At 39.8% G+C, this 23,852-nt stretch overlaps 1 protein-coding gene across 1 annotated transcript; it reads left to right on the top strand.

The window, feature by feature from the left end:
• Nucleotides 1–21,182: 21,182 nt before the first annotated feature.
• Nucleotides 21,183–23,519, top strand: LOC18438953 (P-loop containing nucleoside triphosphate hydrolases superfamily protein). The gene has a single exon (XM_006849127.4). The coding sequence runs from the start codon at nt 21,674–21,676 to the stop codon at nt 23,075–23,077; it is 1,404 nt and encodes a 467-aa protein (XP_006849190.2). The 5' UTR covers nt 21,183–21,673; the 3' UTR covers nt 23,078–23,519.
• The last annotated feature ends 333 nt before the right edge of the window (nt 23,520–23,852 follow it).

Here is a 23,852-nt window from a genome sequence, read left to right on the forward strand (position 1 = left end):
AGACCCTAAAACCCCACAAACACTCTTTAACTCCTCTCCCTTAAGTTTATATAAAGTTGCAACCTTATACATTTGTAGTAAGGCGCACCTCAAAAAACCTACAGTGGAGAGCGTTCCGACATAAGAAAACCCTCCAATGGATCATCTCAACCTTGAGATAAATGGACATGAAGTAAAAAAAGAATTATAAGTCCGTACATCTTGTAATAAATTATTTGGACCATTTATTTTTTAAGATTTTTCAATTGTTTTTTGATCTGTTCGATTTGTACCATTTTTTGAATTTTAAATTTAATAACTTAGGATAAAAAAAAAATTTTGAAGCCATCATAAAGTTTTCACCACCGAAACGTCATCTCTAAATAAACTTTATAAGTGCGCCTTACTTTTGCATTATAAAAAGACAACCTTATGCAAGCCTCACCCCATAGGCCATATGTAAAAGCTTTACTCTAGCTTATTGAAACGGTCAAAGCCAATAATTTAGGACTCTTCCTATCTCAAGATTCTGGGTTTGTGGTAGTGATAGCAATAGAATCAGATCCATGAAAAAGTTCCATAAGAAGCACCTTAAGTTCCTTAGAAATGGATATCCTAGGGTAATGCCTCTACTGGAATTGGTATCTCCTGCAGTTCGCATCTCCTAGAAACTAGATGTCTAGCACTTGATAAGGAGAAAAGTTTATATAGAGCCGAGGCTCTAAACAATAAATTAAAGCCTATCACTAAAAGAGGTTGTTTTAATGCCTAAATATCTTCAAATTGATCATCTCGACATCAAGATACATGGACAAGAGAAAAAAATGGATTTCAAGTTTTAAAATAGTGTATTGTGTAACGCATTTTTTGACTGCCAATTTTCAATATTTTCAAGTTTTCATAAATCTACCTCTACACTAGTTTGAAGCTTTAAACTTTATAAGTAAAGATAAAACTATATTTTAAGGCTATCACAATGATTTTTAATATTGAAACCATATTTCTTGACACCAATTAAAGGTAGGCTCTAATTCCAGCCTAGGCTCTATACAAAACGTACCCTTTGATAAGATACCTAAAAGATGCTGGTCCAATATTTGAATTGCTTGGAAGACGTGTCTCCTTGAAATTATAATCATATAATATTATATCCTGGTCTTTGACTTGGAGGGAGATTCAAACGATTGGAAAAAAAAGGGTGAATACATTAGGCGCAAGGGGGTCGCTGTGAACCTCGAGCAGCATTATATACATATATTGTTATAAAAATATATTAATTATTATATATAATATTTATTAATTTTATATTATAATATTATATGTTTGTAATAGTATACAAATTACATATATAGAGTAATATATAATTAAATGTAATTATAATTATTTAATTATAATTAATATTAATTATATATTATGTTATACTAATCATTATATATTTAAATATTATAATATGTTATATAGTATTAAAATTTTATAATATTATATAATAATAGGAAATTATAATATAATTTTATTTTATATACAATATAATATTATATAATATTAGAGATGCTATATCAATAATTAATATTATTTTTTAATACATTATAATCTAATATTTCTACAATAATAAAAAATTAATTTTATTAGTGGTTGAGAATCTGGCTTAAGGGTGGGAGTATAAACACTTCCTTTCCAATCCAGTCGAAAGGGGAGGGAACCCCGCTTCGTCAAAGCTGGAATAGCAGCTCGAGGATTGCCCTGATCCTTTCCTTTTGGTAAATAAGCCATCCAATTGATTCTCTTATTAAAATAATAAAAAATCTCGGGTTTTGGTGACTTGTACTTTTCGTAGTAGACTTTTGACTCAAAAAAGAGGTTTTCAAGCCCCAATGAAGCTGCAAGAGAAGCAGCAGCTAGAGATCGAGTTCCATAATTAGAATGGGAATCTCGTCCAATAGACTCACTGAACATCAACCAAATAACCATATCTAATTCCACCATGATCGCATTTACACCCAAGGAACCATTTCCAACCAAGCCGGAGAAGTTGAACACAGCCAGCTGAATCGAGCTAAAGCTCTATAATTAGAATCTCTTTCCTTCTTGAGAGTCAGTACCCTTACATGGACTCTAGTCCCATTAAGGAAGTCGTCTTTGAAAGGTAACAATTGGTGAATAAGTGGATTGTTAAGACAAGAAAGCAGCTAAGACCAAAGAAAAGGAGCTAAGAACGCCTTTCTTCTCTAAAGCAAGCCGGCCAGCGGATAGCATTATATTCTAACAGAAACAGAATCTTTCCTTTCAAATCAAAAGTATAACCACGAATTCCTTGATCGTACTTAGAGCCCATTAAGGGGACCAATTGCCCAAGCAGTTGCTTAAACCTATCCGACAGCAAGCCTGGGCCGACCCTATCAGCAACCAATAGGCCAGGAGGAGCTTCAACTGAAGCCGAGGAGCTATAATATTAATAAGAATCCAACGGCGAAAGTGGTTCTTGCTCTGGTTTCAGGGAATCCCTCAAAAGCCCAGGTCAAAGACAAGACTAGGAGTAAGTGTGTAAGCAGCCAATCCAATACTGCTTCTTCCGGAGAAGTGTTTCAAGTCATTCGATTTAGGGGCACTCGCTACCCTTTTTCTGGATTTGTGGAGGCAGGAAACTCCGTCTATACCACAGTTTGAGCTAGACACGGGAGACTCTGGCCACTTCTTTTCTTCCTCACCACGCTAAGAAGAGGATGAATCAATCGAAGGTCACGGCGTAAATACGAGCAAAACGGCTTGATAAGTCCAAAGACGTAAACCAAGGCTTTGCCGATTGAGAATAGCAAGCCCCAGGTGATGCTCTTCCCGTTGCTCCTACTACTGCGACTGATACTGCTACTGCCATGGATGTTGTTTCGCCAGTTACTACTGAGACTACTGTCCTTATCACATAGAAGTAAGAAGACTGAAAGTCAACTACAAAGGCTACGGTTTAGCGGGAATCTACCTGAGAGAGATGGATTTTGTCAGAAATACTTAGGAAAGGTACGTTGCAAAAGTTTTGGAGAGATTCAACATGAGCAAGGCGAAATCTGTCATATCTCCACTTGCAAGCCATTTCAAGCTTAGTCGAAGCCAATGTCCTAAAAGTGAACAAGACAAGGAACAGACGAAGAAGGTGCCTTATGCATCTGCAGTTGGTAGTTCGATGTATGCTATGGTATGCACAAGGCCAGATACTGCTCATGCAGTTGGTGTAGTCAGCCGGTTTCTTTCTAATCCGGGCAAGGAGCATTGGGAAGCTGTAGAACGGATTTTCAGATACCTCAGAGGTACTTCTAGAGCTTGTCTATGTTTTGGTGATGGAAAACCTGTGTTGAATGGATATACAGATGCAGACATGGCTAGTGACATCGACTCTAGGAAGTCCACATCGGGGTATTTGATTACTTTTGCTGGGGGTTCATGGCAATCAAGATTACAAAAATGTGTTGCTTTGTCTACCACTGAAGCCGGGTATATTGCAATTACTGAAGGTTGCAAAGAAGTCTTATGGATGATAAATTATAAAAACCTGCAAGAACTGGGTCAGAAGCAAGAGAAGTTCGTTCTCTACTGCGATAGTCAGAGTGCTATTCATCTCAGTAAGAATTCTACATTCCACTTGAAATCTAAACATGTTGATGTTTTTAATCACTGGGTAAGCGATATATTGGAGATGAAGTTGTTGCAACTTGAGAAGATCCATACCGATGACAATGGTTCGGATATGATGCCCAAAGGGAGTTCCGACTCTGAACACAACTCCCATGCATATCCGTCTTGACTATTCCGTTCCTTTGCCGTTGTCCCTACTCTTGGACAAACATGGACTCTACCACCCAGTATCAACTGGCGAAAAAACCATCCCACTCTCAGGGTTGTCAAGACTGTTGATCGAAGATGAATCTATTTTTGTTGTTTTTTTAATAGAACATATAACCGGCTTCTCAAAAACAAACCAACATGGCTTACAAGCTCTCGACTACCCAAGAGGAATGCACTGTCGCAACTACTACCTCAATGAAGAGATGCGCTAATACTGCCCCTACCTAAGGGAATCAAACCCATCGATTCCAAAAAGAGTGAGAACTCTTATCCTAAAAGGAGAATCATCGTCTTTGCACCTTTATTCAGGAAGAAGAAAAGGGGATTTACAGGATGAACTATGCTCTCTCAAGTCTAATCCGAGGCTTTTCAAGTTGACTTCTATTCAGTTTTTTTTGTTCTTCTAGATTAGGTCCGGAGGAGACTCTTTCTTAGGGTGAAAGCCCCCTAGCAAGTCAATAGGTTCAGACATGTGATTAAGCAAACGAGGTGCCTAGCCTTCTTATCTCACACAGGTACATACGCCTACGACTCTTTATCTCTCACGTGTATATGGTCTATGCTATGTTATGCGTGCACGGGTTGACTTCTTATTCGTACTAAAATCCCAAAGCAAAGTTTGATTCAAAAGAAAAAAACCTCCCATCTTGACCCCTTTCAAGGCCCTGTTTGCCTATCTATTTTCTCTTATCGCCTAGTTAAGAAAAAGCTAATGAGACCTACCAAGCCCACCCTTCCTTACCGAGAAAGCTGTAGACACCTTAACGACCAGCCCTTTCAAAAAAGAAAAAAAACCTATCATATGTATCAGCAACCCTTTTTTCATTCTCCAAGCTCTTCACATTGTGAAACTGGAATCCTTGAATTGCTTGATGACATTCGATTTCGTTCCGTTGACGATCCTCGTTATCATGTCTCCTTGTCTTTCTGTTCCTCTAGCTAGGCTAGAGCAATATATTCTAGATTGAAAGAATTACATAAATAGAGTTTCAATCCTTCGCGTATTTTTTTTTCCCGGTGTTTAGATATGTATAGGACTTTTCTTGGGATGACTGATTGACTATAATGGGAATGAGTAGCCCCTTACCCTAAACAAGCGAGCACAATAGAGCTTACAGTTGTCGTCTATCTTCGCTCGATCACCGAACCGTCAGTCTTAACTCCTTGAATCAGTCAGCCAATTAGTAAGTCCATCAATCTGTAGTGGAATAGTATCACCAGCCCGTAGAATAGTCCAGTAGTGGGTGAGTAGAGTCTGTGCTTTGGTGGGCACCGGGCATACAGCAAGAAGAAGTAGCTCCGTCAACACAGCTCTAGGCGCACGCAATCAGCTCAGGAAGAGTACAATTCTAACTAGCGAAGAGAGGCGATCAGCTCAATTGAAAGAGAGGGCGGTGGGCATACAATTCTTCGATTTCATTTCTTGCCTTTTCAATCTAGTTTCTTGGCATAAGGACTATTTATACTCATATAGAATGAAAGAGTCCGCATCAAAAAAACCATTCTAAGAAAAGATTTTAGCAATCCCTTCCAGGCCAGAGGTCTTCTTTTCGTCCTGCTAGCTCAAATCTCGTACTATATAGTACTATATATACCTGATAAACCTGAATTTTCGATAAAAAGGGATCTCTTTTTAGGCTAGTTAGGCTAGGAAGTGAATTCCACTTTAGACAAGTCTAGAAAAGCAGCTCATCTGGTAACATGGTCATCCGTCCAACCTCTATCAATCGGTCTTTCCTCTTTCAATCGCTTGAATTGATATAAAAAACACCAACCGGGAATCTTGAATCTCTTACGATCGCATCTGTCTGACTGATGGGAGAGTCAAAATGGCCGCTTTTCCTTAAGCTTCATGCCTCTGAAATAGATCAAATAAGGTCACAAGGTACTAGGCTTAATTAACATGCCATAAAGTGCTTAAAGAGAGAGGATAAGGACGGAATTCCACTATCGTTATTAAAGTAGTAAGGAAATAACTAGAATATACGCAAGAAATACTAGAGGTCATAAACCGGCAGATAGGGGCAGAGGTCAGCATTCCTACAGTTAAGGAGGACGAATAGTCGTCACTTTTCTGATACTTTTTTCTGAGAGATAGGCGAGGCGGGAGTCAGCCTGGAATAAATTTCGTTCATTTTTCATTTCTCTTGTATAGTCTTTATGACGCTCATCTGGAATCTTTCTTGTTGCAGTTGCAATACGATTGAAGTATGAGTTTAGCAATTTCAGTCTTTCAGTAGTGAAACACGATTTCAGTATTCAATCTATCCTCTTCGTTCTAGAGTTCAGGGCTTCTTTTCTATGGTCTCTTTTCCTTAAACTTAAGCCCTCTTTAAGCGAAATTTTCTTGGTCTTTTTTCTCGATAAGCTGTCGCAATCGAACAATTCGTTAAAAGAGATATCTAATCGATCTTTCTTTCAATATTTCCTATCTTTCTGCTTGGGAAGGAATCAGTATCTCTTGCAATCGCTCATTTGTTATGTTCTGTCGCAACTCTCGCATCCCTACGCTACAGACTTCGGGCTTTCCTTGAGGACACTGAATAGGTAATACCAAGGTGAAACACTAGGAAAAAAGCTTCGCTTAGTTCTTTCGCTTTTCTTTCCTTTTGAGCTTACTCGAAAGCTTCATCGGACTGTGTCCATTCCTTAGTCTAGCTACAGACTTGCGTACCTCAATCAAGCGAGACTCTCGAAAGCTTCCGAAGAGCATTGAATTGACCCCTAGTACCTTACTCATCAGATGACTTTAACAGGCTTTCTTACTAAAGACAAATAGACATACAGATGACAAACTAAAGGAATAATGGACAGACAAGGGACAGACTAAGCTAGACTACCAGGAATGGGGACTAAGCAAACATATTGAATAGAAGAAATTGCGTATAAAGAGAGAGATAGCCAATCTCTTGAGCAGCGTCTTGAGAGGGTCCTTCTCACGAATCGTAAGCCACTTTTCCCGTTTCACCCGAAACTACGGATTCCAATCTCTCGAATCCTTATCCCTCTGCCACAACTAGCATGGGAATAAAAAGCTGCCTATCCCGACTTTATGTCACCTTTTTCATATTCATAAGACTATCCACCTAAGCAGCACGAGACTGTCAACTGACCAAAAGCCAAAGGTTAATAATATTTATATGTATGAAACTTGCTTGTCCTACCTGCCTTACAAGCTTAAGACTCGTCTGATGCTTGACCAGCTAAAGATGGTAGTTTTGACTCGTTGGTCCTAACCTGTCTTCAAACCCATCACCCCAAGCCTTCTGTCCTCCCCTTGATTCTTTGACACGAAAGAAGAGGAATAGCCAAAAGAAATAGATGATTGAAAGAAAGACTACTTCATCCGAACTGAAGTCCTTACCCCTTGTTATAAGCCTAGCTATCTTAAAGCAAAGTTCTCATGAATCCCTCGCCTGAGGTACCTAGATCGTAAACATAGCTTTCATGAGACTTCCCTTGCCTTGAGCTTGATGATCTGTATTAACTCGCCTAGACGTTCGTGTCAGGACTGGCTATTGTCTCGCCGAAGTCCTTTAATAGATATTTTCTCCTTACATAATTACTAATAGAAAGTACTTCATTTCTTCACTTGACTGCTTTTTCTGTGACTTTCCTCACTTCACTACTGAAGCACTGGAAGAAGCTTCAACTCCTCCGTTTCAGTAATTTCTAAGCGGAGAACTGGAAGATAAGACGTGAATAGAAAAAACCAACAAGCAATTAGTGATTTTATTAACCGAACGAAAACAGCTATACTCTCAAGCGGTAGGCCTATTGGGTGAGGTGGAATGCCTGATTGACTGACCTTGCTACCAACTACCCTTGCTTTCCAACAATCCTAGCTTTATTTTCTCCTGACTTTCTGAACTTCAACTATTTACTCTTACTTTCAATCAAGATATTTGTCAAGTTATATATAAGTAAGCAGTACTTACACTTACCTATCCGCTCGTGAAGAGATTACACCTGTCAAAGACGGAGAAAGCCCTAGCTTCACTCGCTAGGCAAACATCACTGAAAGAAAGCGGTAAAAAGTTCAAAAAGAAAGAAGTAAAGAAGTAAATAAGAATAAGAACACAGTTGCTTTTGCAGGTTTTCTATATAGTTGGCTTTCGCAGATACTATATGATATGAATTGAATTGGCTTGCGTCCAAAAAACACGAGAAACGTGATATAGAAGAAAAGCTTTGCTAACCTTTTCTTTATAGAAATAGTACTCGGAAGCTTTAAATAAAACGTAGAAAAAATCAACGTAGTAGAAAGTAGAGAAGGAATGAGAACCCCGACCAACATACCAGAACTGATTCTCTAGACGGGCAGAGAACCCAAAGACAGTTAAATCTAATAGAAAAGAACTGTCTTTTTCAAACTAGAAATAGAATCTAATATAATATAGAATATAATGCCCGCTATACCTTATTCTTTTTTGTTTATAAAAGTAAAAATGAACTTTGACAGCTGTACTTTATAAGAAAGGAAGTAAAAAAGGTATTTTTGTTCTAAAGGTATTTTTGTTCTAATTCCTAATTGATTGGTTTGGTTGTACCGTAGCAGATAGTATTCGAGAAATGAAAGAAAGAGAACAATGGAACAGTCCAGGTTCGTGGTGCAACTATTGGCAGGCAGGATTGAGCAAACAAGAGTTCAATCTTGTAGAATTTGATATTACAAAGCAAACGCTTGTTTGCTCAATCCTGTTTTCACAAACAAGCGTTTTTGAACCTCACCCGAACCCCAACCCCAACCCCAACCCCCCAACTACAACCCCCTACAGGGGTCTAAACAAAGGGTCTAGGGGTATAGAAGGATAGGAGGTTTTACGAACGTGAGTTAATAAAAACTTCGTGACATCATGTAGTCTCTACAGGATTGTTGGAGAGGAGCTTGAGCTGGTAGGAACGCGAGCCGGGGGAAGCAAGAGCGCCCTCCTCCCTCACACGACCAGAGCTTTTGCTCTACCTCTTATGGAGGTTTGCCCTTTGCCCAGAGCTTTGCCGTTACCTGCCAGGTCGCGGCACTTGTGTAGGCATGGCTTGCATTCTGTTTTGTATGGAATGCCCAATATCCCCCGATATAGCTGGATGTGCACTCGCACTTCACAATGCGAGGGGACACCTTTGACCTATCTTTTTTGAGCGGGTCAGATCTATCCTATCCCATTCGCTCCCCACGCTTTCGCATATCAGCGTCAGTCAAGCATTAGAGAGCTGCCTTCGCTTTAGGAGTTCCTCCTAGTATCTACAAATTGAACCTCTCCTCTAAGAATTCCACTCTCTTCTTGCTTACTCAAGTCTATATCTTTTTTTAACAAGTGCGCTTCCTAAAAGAAACTTAGGGATTTCACAAAGGCTGTCTTTCAAAATAACAACCTTGCCACATGAAGATTATAGACAGCCTACATGCCCTAGTAGCCCAATCATTTCGAATAACGCTAGCCCCCCTCGAATTACCGCGGCTGCTGGCACGGAGTTCATGTAGCTTGTGTATCAAGGTTAACCTGACTGACAAAGCCAACCAAAATGTGGTGTCTGGAAGTGGCTTTGTAGCGCACACAAGCTCTCTCTAATTTCTTAGGGCATAGACTATACCATCATCTTAGTTTCTCTTTGAGCCTCTGCTAAAGCTCGCTTGAACTAGCTTTCGCTAGCTCTTTTTGCTTGAGCGCAGCTAAAGCTGTACCTACAAAGCAGTATCCACATCGCAACCCAGCAAAGCTGGTCCGGTGCTGCTAAGGCCCAAAAAGCTGCAAGACCTGCTTCGTAGGTAGCACAAGCACTATCAAAAACAAGAGCTCGGCGTATTGCAAACAAACTTTGCCTGCCATCGGTGTTAAAAAATACCTTAGTCGTTACGGGGTTTCTGTAATCTGTGCATACTCTCTATCTCAGCAGATATAATAAGGTGTTTGCTCAAACTTTGGGCTCTCCATGGAGCCTCTTGCCAGACCTGTACCAACAGACCTAAACCCAAACCACCCCGCCACGATACCAGCTAACTTGCTATGCAAGTACTGGTTTGCGGTAGTTGTGTAGCTGCTTAGCAAGTAGCGGCGCTAGCTAGCTCTAGCTTCGCAGTAGACCAGCTACGCTGGTTGGCGAAGCGGTACCTGCTAAACAGGTTTGAGGTTACCGAAAGTAAAGCTAGCTTAGTAAGCTAGCTTTGCTTTTAGCGCAAGCACGTTGCTATTGTTAGAGAAACTTCCCACGGTATTGTCCTCACCAAATTCTTGCTTTGCCGCTACTCGTCAAATTGGCGAGCTTTGCGTCTTTTTGCACTAGCCTGCATAGCAAATTAGTACAAGCACCATAATGTGTCCGCTGGATCGGCGCAAGCAGTAACCGCTACGCTAACCAGCGAAGCTTGTTACTGCTCTGCAGATCAACAAATCTACTTCGCTACCGGCTATGCTGGTCAGCCAACAATTCGATCACAATCTTTCTGGGCAATTCAGTATTTCACCGTTATGAGCCAAGTTTTTGACACGGGATCACTCCCGTATAAGCCAATGTTTCTTTTTAGCCGGGACTGTTTTTTAAGCGTACGTCATTATCCACTCTCATCGCAATCGCAACTTATCGTCGCGGTTTCGATTCTTTCTTAAATTAGGGGTTGTAAACCCAAATAGCTTTCATCCCCCGTGCAACATGGCTGGATCAAACTTACGTTCATTGTCCAAGATTCCTCACTGCTGCCACTAAAAAGTGTCTGGGCCGTGTCTCAGTCCCAGTGTGGCGGATCATTCTCTCAAATTGGCTAAAGATCTCGGACTTGGTCGAGCTTTTACCTCACCAACTACCTAATCTTGCGCGAGCTCATCTAACAACGGAACTTTGCCTTTATCTGTATTCTATGCTCTCTTTTTGTAGCGCAAATCGCCTTAGCTTTATTGAGCCTATGAATTTCGCAGAGGGCAAAAATGAACATCTCTTTTATTCGGTATTATAAGCATTTTAAAAATACTATCTACTGAAATTCTGTCGAGTTGCTAGGTAGATTCTCACGTGTTACTCACCCGTTTGCGACTTGCAGATGAAAATCTTCACATGCTCGTTCCACTTGCATGTGTTAAGCCTGTTGCTAGCATTCATTCTGAGCCAAGATCAAACTCTTGTTTGTTTTGTGTTTGCTTGCGGGCAGCTTCAAGGCGGCTAAAGCTAACTTTTCTTGTGCGCAATAGTTACTTTAAGAAGAACTTGCACCCTATGCTAGTTTTTTTGCTTACTCGCGTGATTTGCATACCACGCCTAACCGTTCGAGGCTTGCGAAGGGTTTGCACAGCAAGTTAGCGGGTAGGGTCGCGCAAGTCAGTTAGACCTGCATAACAGCCTCGAACCGCGGTTGCTTGCCTTGCTCAGCAGGCACAGCAAGCGCCCCGGTTCGATTTGCCTACTTACCTGCGTAGCAGAAATTGGTCTATTAGCCGGGTCAGGGGTATGTAGGCGCGGAACGGTCGCTATGTAGCCTTGCCGCACCGATATACGCACGGTAAGCAGGTCTTGCTGAGGCGGACGGGCTCAGCCAAGCCTACCTTGTGGGTAGGGAAGCAGACCTCACCCTCTATACCAGCCAATGACTATGTCCCCAGGGACAAGGAATTTTGGCATGATTAAGCCACCTTTCGCTAGCCTCGGCCAAAAGACTCTAGATGAATTCCGGTCGGGAGCAAGACATGGTTAGAAGCAGACAGGCAAGAGCAGGTCGGACTGTGATCAAGAGACCACGTATAGCACTCCTGGAAAGCAGACAACGTTACTGAGCTTGGAAGACAGGAGCCCAGAGTGATTCAATTCAAGATCAGACAGAACCTGCCCCAGCACTGACCTCTGCAGCACCTTCAGTCAGGGAAAAACCTCCGACCCGAGCAAGTCTAACAAAGTTTCCAGTCGACACCCCTGCACCTTCTGAAGCAAGCAAGTCAGATTCTTGTAAAAAGGAGGAGATCAAGCAGGAAAAGGAAGTTGAAGATATTCTATTAAAGTAAAGTTTTTGACTCTAAACAAATTCCTCAGTTCTATAACTTGCTTCCAACCAAGGATGCGCCACTCCAACTGTCGTGACGCATCCTTCATCAATCCTTCAAGATTGGGTTGGTGTTCACTTCACTTGACTAGAAGGTAGCTGGGAGCTTCCTCAGTTCTATAGATAGATGCGTAGATACCTTTTGATTCTATAGACTCACTAAAGGAAATTGAGAATTTATAGTAAGTAATAGTAGAGTAGTTTTAGCAATCAGTTCATAGAAGGCCTTCACGCTTCTTTCTCTAGTTGAAGGAAAGACAAACTCTATAGGCGGCTTGCTTGGCCTATATTCGTGATGCTAAAGTCCACTGAACACCAACCTATAGACTCCTGTAGCTTAATGATTGAACTCGTTGCATTGGGGTTGATCTCTTTCCGCCAGCAATTGTGGCCCATGGTTGTGTAAGTCATGACCTCCGCTCGCTCTTATCGCGAACTCTTAAGCACGGGCCAGCTTCAAACGGATCTTCTGTGCTAAAGCCACTACCGCTGAAGCTGTATCCATGGAGTAGGACTATTCAAGAAAGCTGTTGCAATAGCTGTATCCGGGCATCCATGGTATTGCGTTAATGAGGATCCTCAATTTGACGGGCATTCGCTCGTGGAAGAACTGGGCTGTAATAGCGAAGCGAACTCTTGACATAACATAAAGTGAGTCAACTTGCTCCATGTAGGCTTGCTCCTCTTAGCAGCCTTCTTCAAGTAGGCTTCTTTCTTCGTTAACGCTTGGGAATTCTTGGTCATTCCTGGGGACTGAACAATTTAGTTGAGTTCCCCTGGCGGTCTCACGCTTGTAGCTTAGGAAGAAGAACTACCTACTGGAGGGCTTGACTTACACAGGGCCTGAGTAGTTGCTGGAAGCAGGTTCCTCCTCCGTAGATCTATCCCTGCTGCATTGCTTCATCTGGCTGGAATGGCAGGGGAGCCGCATAGGGAGATGTCAGTTCTATCATTCACTCCAACATAAGAGATTACAGCTCCTTCTGGGGCAGACAAAGGGGCTTGACATAGTCTCCGAGATGACCTATGTTTGTTTGGAAGCAAAAGTGCTCTCTTTCTCCCGCCCGTTGTTGCCTGATGGGAATGTTCTACCAGTGTTCCCGCTGCCGATATACCTATCTATAGTGTAGTGGTGGTGTAGCGCGTTAGCGAGATCAGTCTGATCCATATCAATAAGCAAGTGGGGGCTTTCTTAAGATTTGGTGAGCTACGTGCTCTTTATCTCCCCCTCCCATTAGTTTAGTTAGGAAAAAACGGTGGGCGTCCTCCGGTCCGCATTGCATTTGATGAAATGGCAGCTGACGTTCAACAATGAATGCAGATATATGATTTATGTGCCATTCGATGAGTTCATGTGCGCTGCCTCACCCCCTGGATATGAAGGCCAATCTGTCCGCGTAACCATCTCATCTGGCAGTTCATGCGGGCGTTTAGCCTGCCAAACCTTTCAAGTCATTTCTGATTGCAGAATACAAGGGACCTTGCCTGAGAGGAGAAGGTTTAGAGAAAGACCCCTTGAAGGTGGCTAGGCTAGTGCAACAGGCCAAGTCGGGAGCTACTAGTAGGTTTTGGATCAAGGATGGGCTCTTGATCACCAGAGGGAATTGCCTCTACGTGCCCAAGGTTGGAGACTTCACTTAAGGAAGGAGATATTAAGGGAGTGCCATGATACACGGCTGGTCACCCAGGGCAGCGGAGGACACTAGCCCTTATAGCACGAGGTTACTACTGAAGCTCTAGAAAGGCATATGTGGTAGTTTATGTAGTTACCAAAATCAAGTTGTTCTAAAATGTTGGGTTGTATAACCCTATTAGTTGTTGTGGGTCAATGATGTTCGAGCATGTACTTCTTTTGAGTTCCTATTCATTTTATATAAGTTTTTATGGATTGATCACGGGCGGTTAGGAGAGCAGCTTTTTTGCCCACTTCTCTTACTGATGTGGCATTTGGCCTTCAAAGAGATGATTCAATAGCAGCCTACTCTGGGCATGAATATGATACTAAAGTCCCTCTGTGCATCCTACTACTAGCAGCTCCTTCTATGTCCCTTCTTATACTATGCATTATGCTCCTCGAAGCAAGGAAGTGAGAGCACCAGGAAGAGCAGATAGGTTGTTTGTGAAAGAAGGGCACAGGCCATTGTTCTCTATCAATTTCTTCGTTTTCTGACCCCTTATGATAGATCAATCGTTGATTGGCTTAAAGTGTCAAATAAGGTATTCGTTAAGCCTCTGGAACTTGAATTTTGGTAATCAGCCTATCTTAGTATGCTTTCTTATCTTTTTGGAGTGCCTAAAGACAAGTGAACGAAGTGGCCCTTTGGTAAGGAAGACGAGTGAACAGGGAGAGTTGAAAGCGCTTACTAGTGAGTGAGGAGGGAAAGCAGCCTCCCTTTCTAAAGGGAATTTGCCTGCAATACGAGTCAGGGGAATGGATCTCACTTGAACCTCTACCCTATGTCTTGCCTTATTTCAATGCTTGAAAACCGGATGAACGACTTTCAAAGCAAACATTCTTATTCATCCATCTAGGAGTGAAAGCCCGGTATTCATATAAAAGAGAAGAGGTAAGCAGCATAAGCAGCAAAGGGGGAGCGGCGGCGGGTGAAAGCCGAGCAAGAAAGCCGCTGCTCTTAAGGAGCGAATAAATAATAGCGCTAGCGCACTCTCTCAAAGCTACTTATGGTTGAGGCTTACTACAAAAATTGGCCGATAAAAAGTGAGCGTGCGGCGTGCGAAAGCCGTTGTTGCGGCTTTCTTACTGGAAGAGGGAAAGGCCAATAAAATATTTGATTGTTTAAGTAACCCCGAAAGAGCAGACTAAATCGATAGGAGAGGTCGTCCCGCGAAAGAAATGAATAAAGCCTAAGAACTTCTTTACTTTCTTTTAAATACTAGAAATATAATTTAATAGAATGTTTTGCCCGTATTTTTTCTACACCTCTGACCCCCACCCTTATTTGTTGACATAATTTGGATGACCGGTCGCCCCTACCCTATTAGTAGCGTCTGGCTATAGGTATCGAATGTATAAATTCTATGTCAGTGAGCTTTCTTTGTTCCGCGCGTCCGCGCGCATGCACGTGTACTCCGCGCACGGCCGTACGGGCGAGTAGCTAGAGCTAGGAGCTGGCTAGCTAGTAGCGAGTGAGTAGCTAGAGCTAGCTAGTAGCGAGTGAGTAGCTAGAGCTAGCTAGTAGCGAGTGAGTAGCTAAAGCTAGCTAGTAATATCAATAACTGAACTGCTTCCTAACTACTACAAGTTCTTACCTAAAAGCTTCCTAACTAAAGCTACTAGTACTCTGCTACTATACTAGTACTGAAACCAAGCAGCTACCTACGCTTGCTTGTTTTCGGCGAAAAGGTACTGAACCAAGCTACTAGTACTGAAACCTACCAGCTACCTACAAGTACTTGAAGCTTGTTTTAGGCGAACAAAACAAGGTACTATACTAGCAGCTACTAGTACCTAGCTACTAGCTGCTACTAGCTACCAGCCATACACTAACCTGCTTGCTTTACTTGAACCTGCTTGCTTGCCTTAGCTACTAGCTTGAACCTACTAAACCTAAACTAAACTTAACTCAACCTACAACGAGTTCAGTCGTTAAGCTACTTGAGAGTTCAGTCGTTAAGATTAATAAAATTAAATTTTTTTATTGTAGAAATATTAGATTATACTGTATTAATAAATAATATTAATTATTATTAACACATAATTAATTATAGTTATAATATATAATACATAATAACTATAACTATATATACTTATACAATTTATTACAAATTAATTACCATGATAATTCTATATATTCTATAATATATTAATTAAGAAAAATATTTTTATAAGTTTGAGGTCCTAAACAATATGTCCTAAACAATCAAATTAAGGCGCGCATCAAATATTCACTAGAAGAAGTTTTTTTTTACATAAAAAAAACCTCGAATCGATCATCTCAATCTCGAGATGTAGAGACCTGGAGAAAATGAATATCAAGTCTAAGAAAAAAGTGTATTATGAATCTTTAAATTTTATAATTAGATATGAAAATAATTTTTCAGTCCATAACAAAGCTTTTTTTTTTTATTGAAAATCATCTTTCGGCACTATTTTAAGTCCTCAACCTTCTACAAACCACACCTATTAATTAATATGTACTTATCATATATTAATTATTAAATATCAATTATTATAACAATTATAGCTCCAGCGTTTGAGGTACCTTTTTTGGGCGGACCGTAACCCTATAAAGTATAACTTACCGCAATTTTTTAGGGTGCCTGGCTCTCTGTCAATCTCCTCGAAATGTTAAATCCATGTATTTTGGTAAAATTGACATTTCCATAAAAAAAAAAAAAAAAGTTTAAAACAGGGAAATTGGTCTCTACCATAGTTAACAAATCTCCGATAAATTGGCGATTTTAAAAAAATCGGCGACTTTATTGGAACAGTTTAGAACTGTCTTTTTCAAAAGTTCAGCAAAAAATCGCGCGTTTTTCATAAAAACGTTTAAAACACTATTTTTTCATAAAACGATTTAAACCAGACCAAAAAATCATATTATTTTACCTGTCTTCTTTCTTTTTTTTTCTATTCGAATTCTCTATCCTTTTCTCTCCCTAAAAATCAGCATCCCCAAGTAAAAAATCAGCATCCCAAATTTTGCCTAAGCCCAAAGTTACCTTTGCCATCCCTGCACTTCTTGCTTATTGAAATCCTACTTAGAATTGTTTTGCCCTAGTTGCTTTGAAGTTTACATTGAGGAGGCGCCATTAATTGATGGCGTTAAGTGCTTAATGTGTGTCTCAGTTTCACATTCGACCTGTGTTTCTCTTGAATGTTTGCGTGCCTGCGCTCACTACACAAACCCTAACTTTCCTTTCACAAATAATGGTGATTCTAATAAGAAAGGGTGGGGAGTTGATAGGAACTTGTGTTCTATCTCCTAATTTTAGACTAATCATGAATCTCTCAACTGCAAAGACTATTGTAGCAGCCACTCAAATTTCTTCTCTCTCTATGAATAGATTTGCAATGACTGGTAGGGGTGAAGCTGATCGAAGAGCCATGGATTCTTCGATCGCAAAAAGAAGGGCAAGAGATGCTCTTGTAAAATCCTTTAAATTCAGAGCACCCAAACAAAGAACTAGAACCCCTTTTCCCTCTCTGGAAACATCCTTTTGAAACAGAGAACTCGAACCCAAATGTGTATTTAACCAGCCCTGTTTTCAAATAAAAAAGGAAAAAGATTACATAGAGCCGAGGCTCTAAACAATAAAATTAGAGCCCACCTGAAAAATTTCACTATAAGAGATTGTTTTGATGCCCAAATATCCTTAAATTGGTCATCTCGACATCAAGATTCATGGACATAAGAAAAAAAATGGATTTCAAGTTTTGGAAATAGTGCATCTTGTAACACATTTTTTGACTGTCTATTTTCAAGATTTTCAAGTTTTCATGGATCTACTCGATCCACATTATTTTTAAAGCTTTAAAATTTATAATTAAAGATAAAAGTATATTTTAAGGCTATCACAAAGATTTTCAGTATTGAAATCATATTTCTCGACACTATTTGAAGATGCGTTGCTTTGATTGTTTAGAGCCTCGGCTCTACACAAACCACACCAATTAAAAAATTTCATATAAACTTTAACCATAGTTATAGAGTGACCATAGTCACTATACCATAATTAAAGCATTTTAATGAGAAAAAAACTAATGTATTTTTTTTTGTTCATACTAAGTAGGTGTGATGTTTGTTAAAGTATTTAATGAACAAATTTAAGTACGTGTGATGTTTGTTAAAGTATTTAATGAACAAATTTATATGGTATATTTTTATGGATGGATTAGATATTGATGGCTTTGACATAATTTTTATTTTTTAGAATTTCAAAATTTCTAATATTTTAAAATTATCCGATTTTATATTCCGATTTTTTGAGCTAGTTCGATATATTGGCGATATCTTTACATGAAGTATTTTTGCAGATCCGTAATTTTTACCTGATTTTTTCATCCGACTTATTAAAATAAAAACGATTTTTTTCTAATTTTATGGTGAACCGATTTATTAATAGTCCCCGACTCAGTCTCTACACATAAATTAGACTCCCGCCTAGTTCCATAAAACGAAACGGACCCTAAATTCATCAAGAAAGTAAAGGAGATGGGTATTAGTAGTAGTAGTATTGTGCTTAATTATGAACCAGTGGATTATAGGTGCAAAAATACGAAAAAGATGCATGGAATTGACAGATTCAATCGAGTATAATTTGGGAGCACGAAAAAGAAAAATGAGGGCGCAAGCGGAGGGGGTACAGGAAAATTTGACATGGTAAAAATACAGGACGCTAGGTACGGAATTTGGGAAAGGGGTAATATGATAATCTCCTTAGTAACATTTTGGGAAAATAATAGTACTCTTAATGTGTACTTTTTTTAGGCATATATATTTTTTTTAATATTTTTATAGAAAAATTATAAAAAAACTTTCAAAACTACACTTACTATGCAACTTAACCGCAACCCAACTTATTCTCTCACTTTTTTTCCAAAAGTATACTTTCTAAGCAAATATCCCCCGACCAAAAAAGTTCATTTTTTGACGAAAATGCCCTTTCTATACAAAAATAATCAATTTCGCCACTTACAAGGTCTCCACATATGGTACTGCTAGAGCAGCAGTACCTCGGAACATGTACTGCCAGACCGCGTTTTGAAACTGCAGGAACGTTGTGACTAACATAACCTTATATGCCAGAGCACTCTTTACAACTGTCGGAGCGACCACTGTTGAACCATGCTTTCAAACTGCTAGAGCAATGTGGTATTGCATGATTTGTGTATTGAAATTGCTGAAACGGTAGTACTTCCAAAACATGTACTACCGAACCGCGCTTTGAAACTGCCGGAGCGCTGTGACTAACAAAACCTTATTTGCTACAGTGCTATTTAAAACTGCCGGAGTGACCACTGTCGGACCATGCTTTAAATTGCCGGAGTGATATTGTACTGCCAGAGCGTGCATTGAAACTGTTGGAGCAGTAGTACTTCCAGAACATGTACTATTGGACCATGCTTTGAAACTGTCGGAGCGGCATGACTAATAGAACCTTTTCTATCAGAGTGCTCTTAGTAACTGCCGGAGCGACAGCTGTCGGACCGTGCTTTCAAACTGCCAGAGCGATGTGGTACTACCGGAGCATGCATTGAAATTGCTGGAGTGGCAGTACTTCCAGAACATGTATTGCCGGACCGCGCTTTGAAACTGTCGGACCACGCTTCGATGTACTGCCGCTCCAGCAGTACCACATGTAAAGGCCTTGCAAGTGGTAAGCTTGATTATTTTTGTACGAGAAGGGTATTTCTGTAAAAAAAAAAACTTTTTTGGTTGGGGTGGTATTTGCATAGAAAATATACTTTTGAAAAAAAAGTAAGAGATAAGTTAAATTAAGGGTAAGTTGCATGGTAAGTATAGTCTTGGTTTTTGTAATTTTTTTATTTTTATACCATATTATTAATTTTGCTATTCTTTTTTTCAACTACCCTTGTGAGAGCAAAAGTTATTTTTTTTCCAAAATACTTTACATTTAACCCATGTTTGCACAATGTGACGCCTAAGGTCCAACACAAATCGGTTTGGTACTTTTTTGTGCCTGGCCCGCTCTAAAATGCACCAGGCTCAATGTTAACTGAGTTAGAGACAAAAAGTGAGAAACCTGGCAAACAAAACGTATTTTGATTAAAAAAAAAGAAATATATACAATGAGATCATTTACTTTTGATATAAGAAGGTTACAATTATCGTTCATCATTATATTTAAAATAGGACGGTTGAGAATGTGTTATTATTTAGACACAAATCTAAAGATAAAGTTTCTCAAATATTGTGACACAATTTCATTTATTGGATTTTACATCTACTTATAAAAATAATAATTGTGACCCTTTTATACAAAAAAAAAATTTATTTGACGTTTATAATTGGGGGTGGTTGTTAAAAAAACACTTTTTAGGGTTAATAGTATTCCACTAAAAAGTGTTGGAGTGAGAATCCCTATATAGGACAAATAGGGTGTATCCATAACTTTCTTTTAACTTTTTCCCTTCTAAATATAACCATCGAAATTTGGGGGCAGTTTTGGTCATTTCCCACAAAGGCAATATTCATGGGGGGACAAAAAAAATAGGGTGTTACAGTCATCATCCCCCTCCACTCGAAATAGCGATCTATGTAATGAGCGGTATAAACCTTAAATAAAAAGAATTTCCCGAAAATCACGTTGGGTCATAATTTCTTAACCCCAATACCTAATCATTGCAAAACCAAAATACAATTCTTTTCCACCTTCCTTTTTTTCATATGGATCAAAATGTTCCTCTCTAGGATTTGGCAACATAACTGTGGGCGTAAATGATAATAATATGTCCTTAAAAGATTGGGTTCTTTTAAGGGGTACATGTGGAGAGTGATTTGACCTTATCCAAATAGATAAAACCTCATTTTTTACATCTTGGCTTGAACGCAAAGGATGTGAAAAACATTAGTATTTCAATCTCTAAAAATAGTGTATATTATAACAAATTATTTATATTACTTATTTTACTTTAAAAATAAGAGTTCACATATTCGTAAAATTTGTACTATTTTTTTAGTTTCAAATTTTATTATTTGTATTGAAAATTGATTTTAGAGCCATCATAAATATGTTTGTTGCCAAAGTACTTTCTAAATGAGGATTTCAAGTGAGGTTTTATTTTGTTTTCATAAACCTTGGCTAATTTTAATTAAAAAATCTCAAATAGACTTTGTATGTTACTCTTAAAAAAATAAATGTCTTGGGATTAAATACAGGCCGTCCAATATTTGTAGTGGTAGATATAAGTATCATAAAAATCAAAATTCAAATTCTTTTTTTGAAAATAATAATCTAATAGTTTTTTTGTGGCTCCTAGAACTTTTGAGTAAAATAATCTTTCTAAATAGGTGTTTGGCTCGAGGAAGTAGACGAATAGTATGCTCCGGAGGAGCATAGTATACTTTCCCAAATATAAAATGCGCAGACGTCTAGGAATAGGCAAGGCGGCTGCCCTGGCTTGGTATTTGACTCAGATTATCACGGCCGGCGTCAGCGTGCGTAGATGCCGTCTCTTATTGCAATTACTATTTAAGCTTAATCCTTAATGGCTCTTAAGATTACTTTAGGGTTTGTTTATTTAGGGCTTTATTTTTGTTGAGGAGGAAGTAGTCAGTTTAATTGGGGAAGAACAGGACTCTGCAACTTGCTTTTACGGTGCCGGAATTTGTGATTTCCGTGATCTTCTCCAGTTTCCTGGCTTCTATTGAGGCACGAGTTTCTGGCTTTTTGCCGGAAACTTGTGGTCTGAGTTTGATTCAGACGATTCAGGCGATAAAGGTTTCTCTTCTCAGTAAATTGATCTGGGGGCATTTGCTTCCTTCTCAATGGAGGGTGCTTGATCGTGTCTGGTTTCAATGGGTAAATTGAGGTATAGGAATGAAGTTTCAGAGAAATGTGTACTTTGATTTTATTAGAGGCCTCTGAAATAGGGTAAGAGGCTCTGGCTTATATTTTTGGATTAAGGGATTGAGGCAAATATCCCTTTTAGTGATCCTTTAGGACAACAAATTATATCCCAGTTCCTTATCAGGATCATTCAAGTGCCTGTAGCTTGCTTTGTGATCAGTACCTTAAGTTTGAAGCAATTTCTTTTTAATTTTCCTTTCCAATCATTTATTTCTCGCCTAAATCAAATACCCTAAGAAGCCTCTGTATTTTCCGGCGTCTCTGGTTTTTCCGGTCGCCGGAATGATGACCCTCTCCAACCTCCTCCCTATCCTCTGTGCGATCGCCCTTTGTGCTTTTCTCCTTCATCTCCTCTTCTCTGCAATTAATCGACGCCATTCTTGCCGAATATACCGAATCCCTGAACACAATGGCATCAGCAACGAGAAAAACTCGCTTTACTCGAAGGTCTCGATTTACGTTACCGCTCTTTCTCAAGCTGAAGACGCCGATTTCTCCAATCTCTACGCCAAGAACTCTGGCGAGTTTTTCCTCCAACCTGATTCGAACCATGCGATCAAAGACTCGTTTTTGGGAACAACAGTTTGGTGGAAACATGAGGCCCCAGTTTCGGAGAAAGCCTTTCTGTTGCAGATCAAGAAAGCTTCAAAACCAGGGTTTCTGAGGCCTTATTTGCAACACGTTCAAGCCATGGCCAACGAAGGGGAGGCTCGAAGGCGCGAGCCGAGGCTTCATACCAACGCTTCTGGGAATCAATGGCGATCGGTGCCCTTTAAGCACCCTGCAACTTTTGAAACCCTAGCCATGGATGCGGATCTCAAGAACAAGATCAAATCGGACCTCGAAGCTTTTGTTAAAGGGAGAAATTACTATCAGAAGCTAGGCCGGCCATGGAAACGAAACTATCTTTTCTATGGGCCAGCGGGTACTGGTAAATCGAGCACCATAGCCGCAATGGCGAACTTCCTCTGCTATGATGTCTATGACCTGCAACTCTCTAACCTTACCGACGACTCAGATCTCAAACTCTCTCTAATGCAAACATCAGGTCGCTCGATCCTCGTTGTTGAAGACATTGACCGCTTTTTGGGCGGAAACCTCGCCGGAAAAGGGAGCCCTAGCTTTTCCGGGGTCCTCAACTTCATGGATGGTCTCTGGTCAAGCTGCGTTGAAGAGAGGATCATGGTTTTCACCATGAGTTCAGAGAACAAAGAAGTGATTGAACCCATTTTTCTAAGACCGGGTCGCCTGGATGTCCAGGTATGTTTTCCTCACTGTACTTTTCCGGCCTTCAAAGCCATGGCGAATAGCTATTTGGGGGTAAAAGATCATAAGCTTTTCCCCCATGTCAAAGAATCGTTCGATTCAGGTGGGGTTTTGACACCAGCTGAAATAGGTGAGATCCTCATGGTTAACAAGAGCTCACCAAGCCGTGCCATAAAGTCAGTGATCAATGCGTTGCAGAGCAGCAGCCGCTCCTGTAAATTGGCTGTCAATTCGGCCGGAAATCGTGCCGGAAGAGGCGTGGGCTTTGGAGAGAGGCAATCTTCGCCAGAAGAGGGATCGCCGGAAAATTGTGGGGTGATAAAAAGAGAGGTTCAATCGGTTTTGGAGCTCAAGAAACTGTACAGTTTTCTTAGATTGAAGAGTGGGAGAAAATTAGGGTTCCAGCTCAACCCTTCTTAGTTGCCCAAAAAACCAGATCGTGGCCATTTGTTTAGCGGCGAAATTGAGAAATGCAGGTTTCAACCCCCGGAAATTATTTGTCCGGCACATATATTGGCCTGAAATTGGGCGCTTGGAATCCTCTGGCTTATTATTTCGTACCGACCGGAAAGTTTGTTCTCCGGCCGTCCATGCCTTGGCGCGAGCGATAGCGAGGGGGATCTTTTTATTTTTTATTTTTATTTTTTGTGTTTGTTATTCGTAATTAGTGCAACGGAGAAAATAAAGAAATGAAATAAAACGAATCGAGGGTGAGTTTTGACAAGGGTCTTGCGGGTGTGATTTCAATTTGACGAATTTTTTAGCATTGAATTTTTGAGGTGGTCCTAATTTGATTGTTTAGGGCTTTGCCTGTGTATAAACTTTTTTTTCTTTGGTAATAAGAAATTTGGGTACATTTTGAGCAGTTCCAATTATAATTTTTTTTTTTTTTTTTTGGCCAAAAACGAGGTCATTTTATTTATGGATGCAAGTTAAAGACAAAGTAAAGCCTCACCTTCAATCCTAGTATGAAGCACGTGGGCAAAAAATCAATTCCCACATGGATTATGAACTAGATGGTATAAATAATATGTTATAACATAAATTATCTTAAAATTATAAAATGGCTCCTACCCAATTTTTCAAATAGTTTAGGAGTTAATTTTTTTAAAAAATATTAGTGGGGTGGTATAAGTGAGAATAAAAACCATAACCCGGTGACTACGGTGTCGTGGATACTATCATCACGACCCAA

Source organism: Amborella trichopoda, chromosome 9 (genome assembly GCF_054954075.1).
Source record: "Amborella trichopoda isolate Santa Cruz 75 chromosome 9, AtrichopodaSantaCruz75HAP2 v2.0, whole genome shotgun sequence".
Taxonomy (NCBI): Eukaryota; Viridiplantae; Streptophyta; class Magnoliopsida; order Amborellales; family Amborellaceae; genus Amborella; species Amborella trichopoda.

Coding starts and splice junctions, on each gene's coding strand:
- LOC18438953 (XM_006849127.4), top strand. CDS start 21,674: ATGATGACCCTCTCCAACCTCCTCCCTATCCTCTGTGCGATCGCCCTT.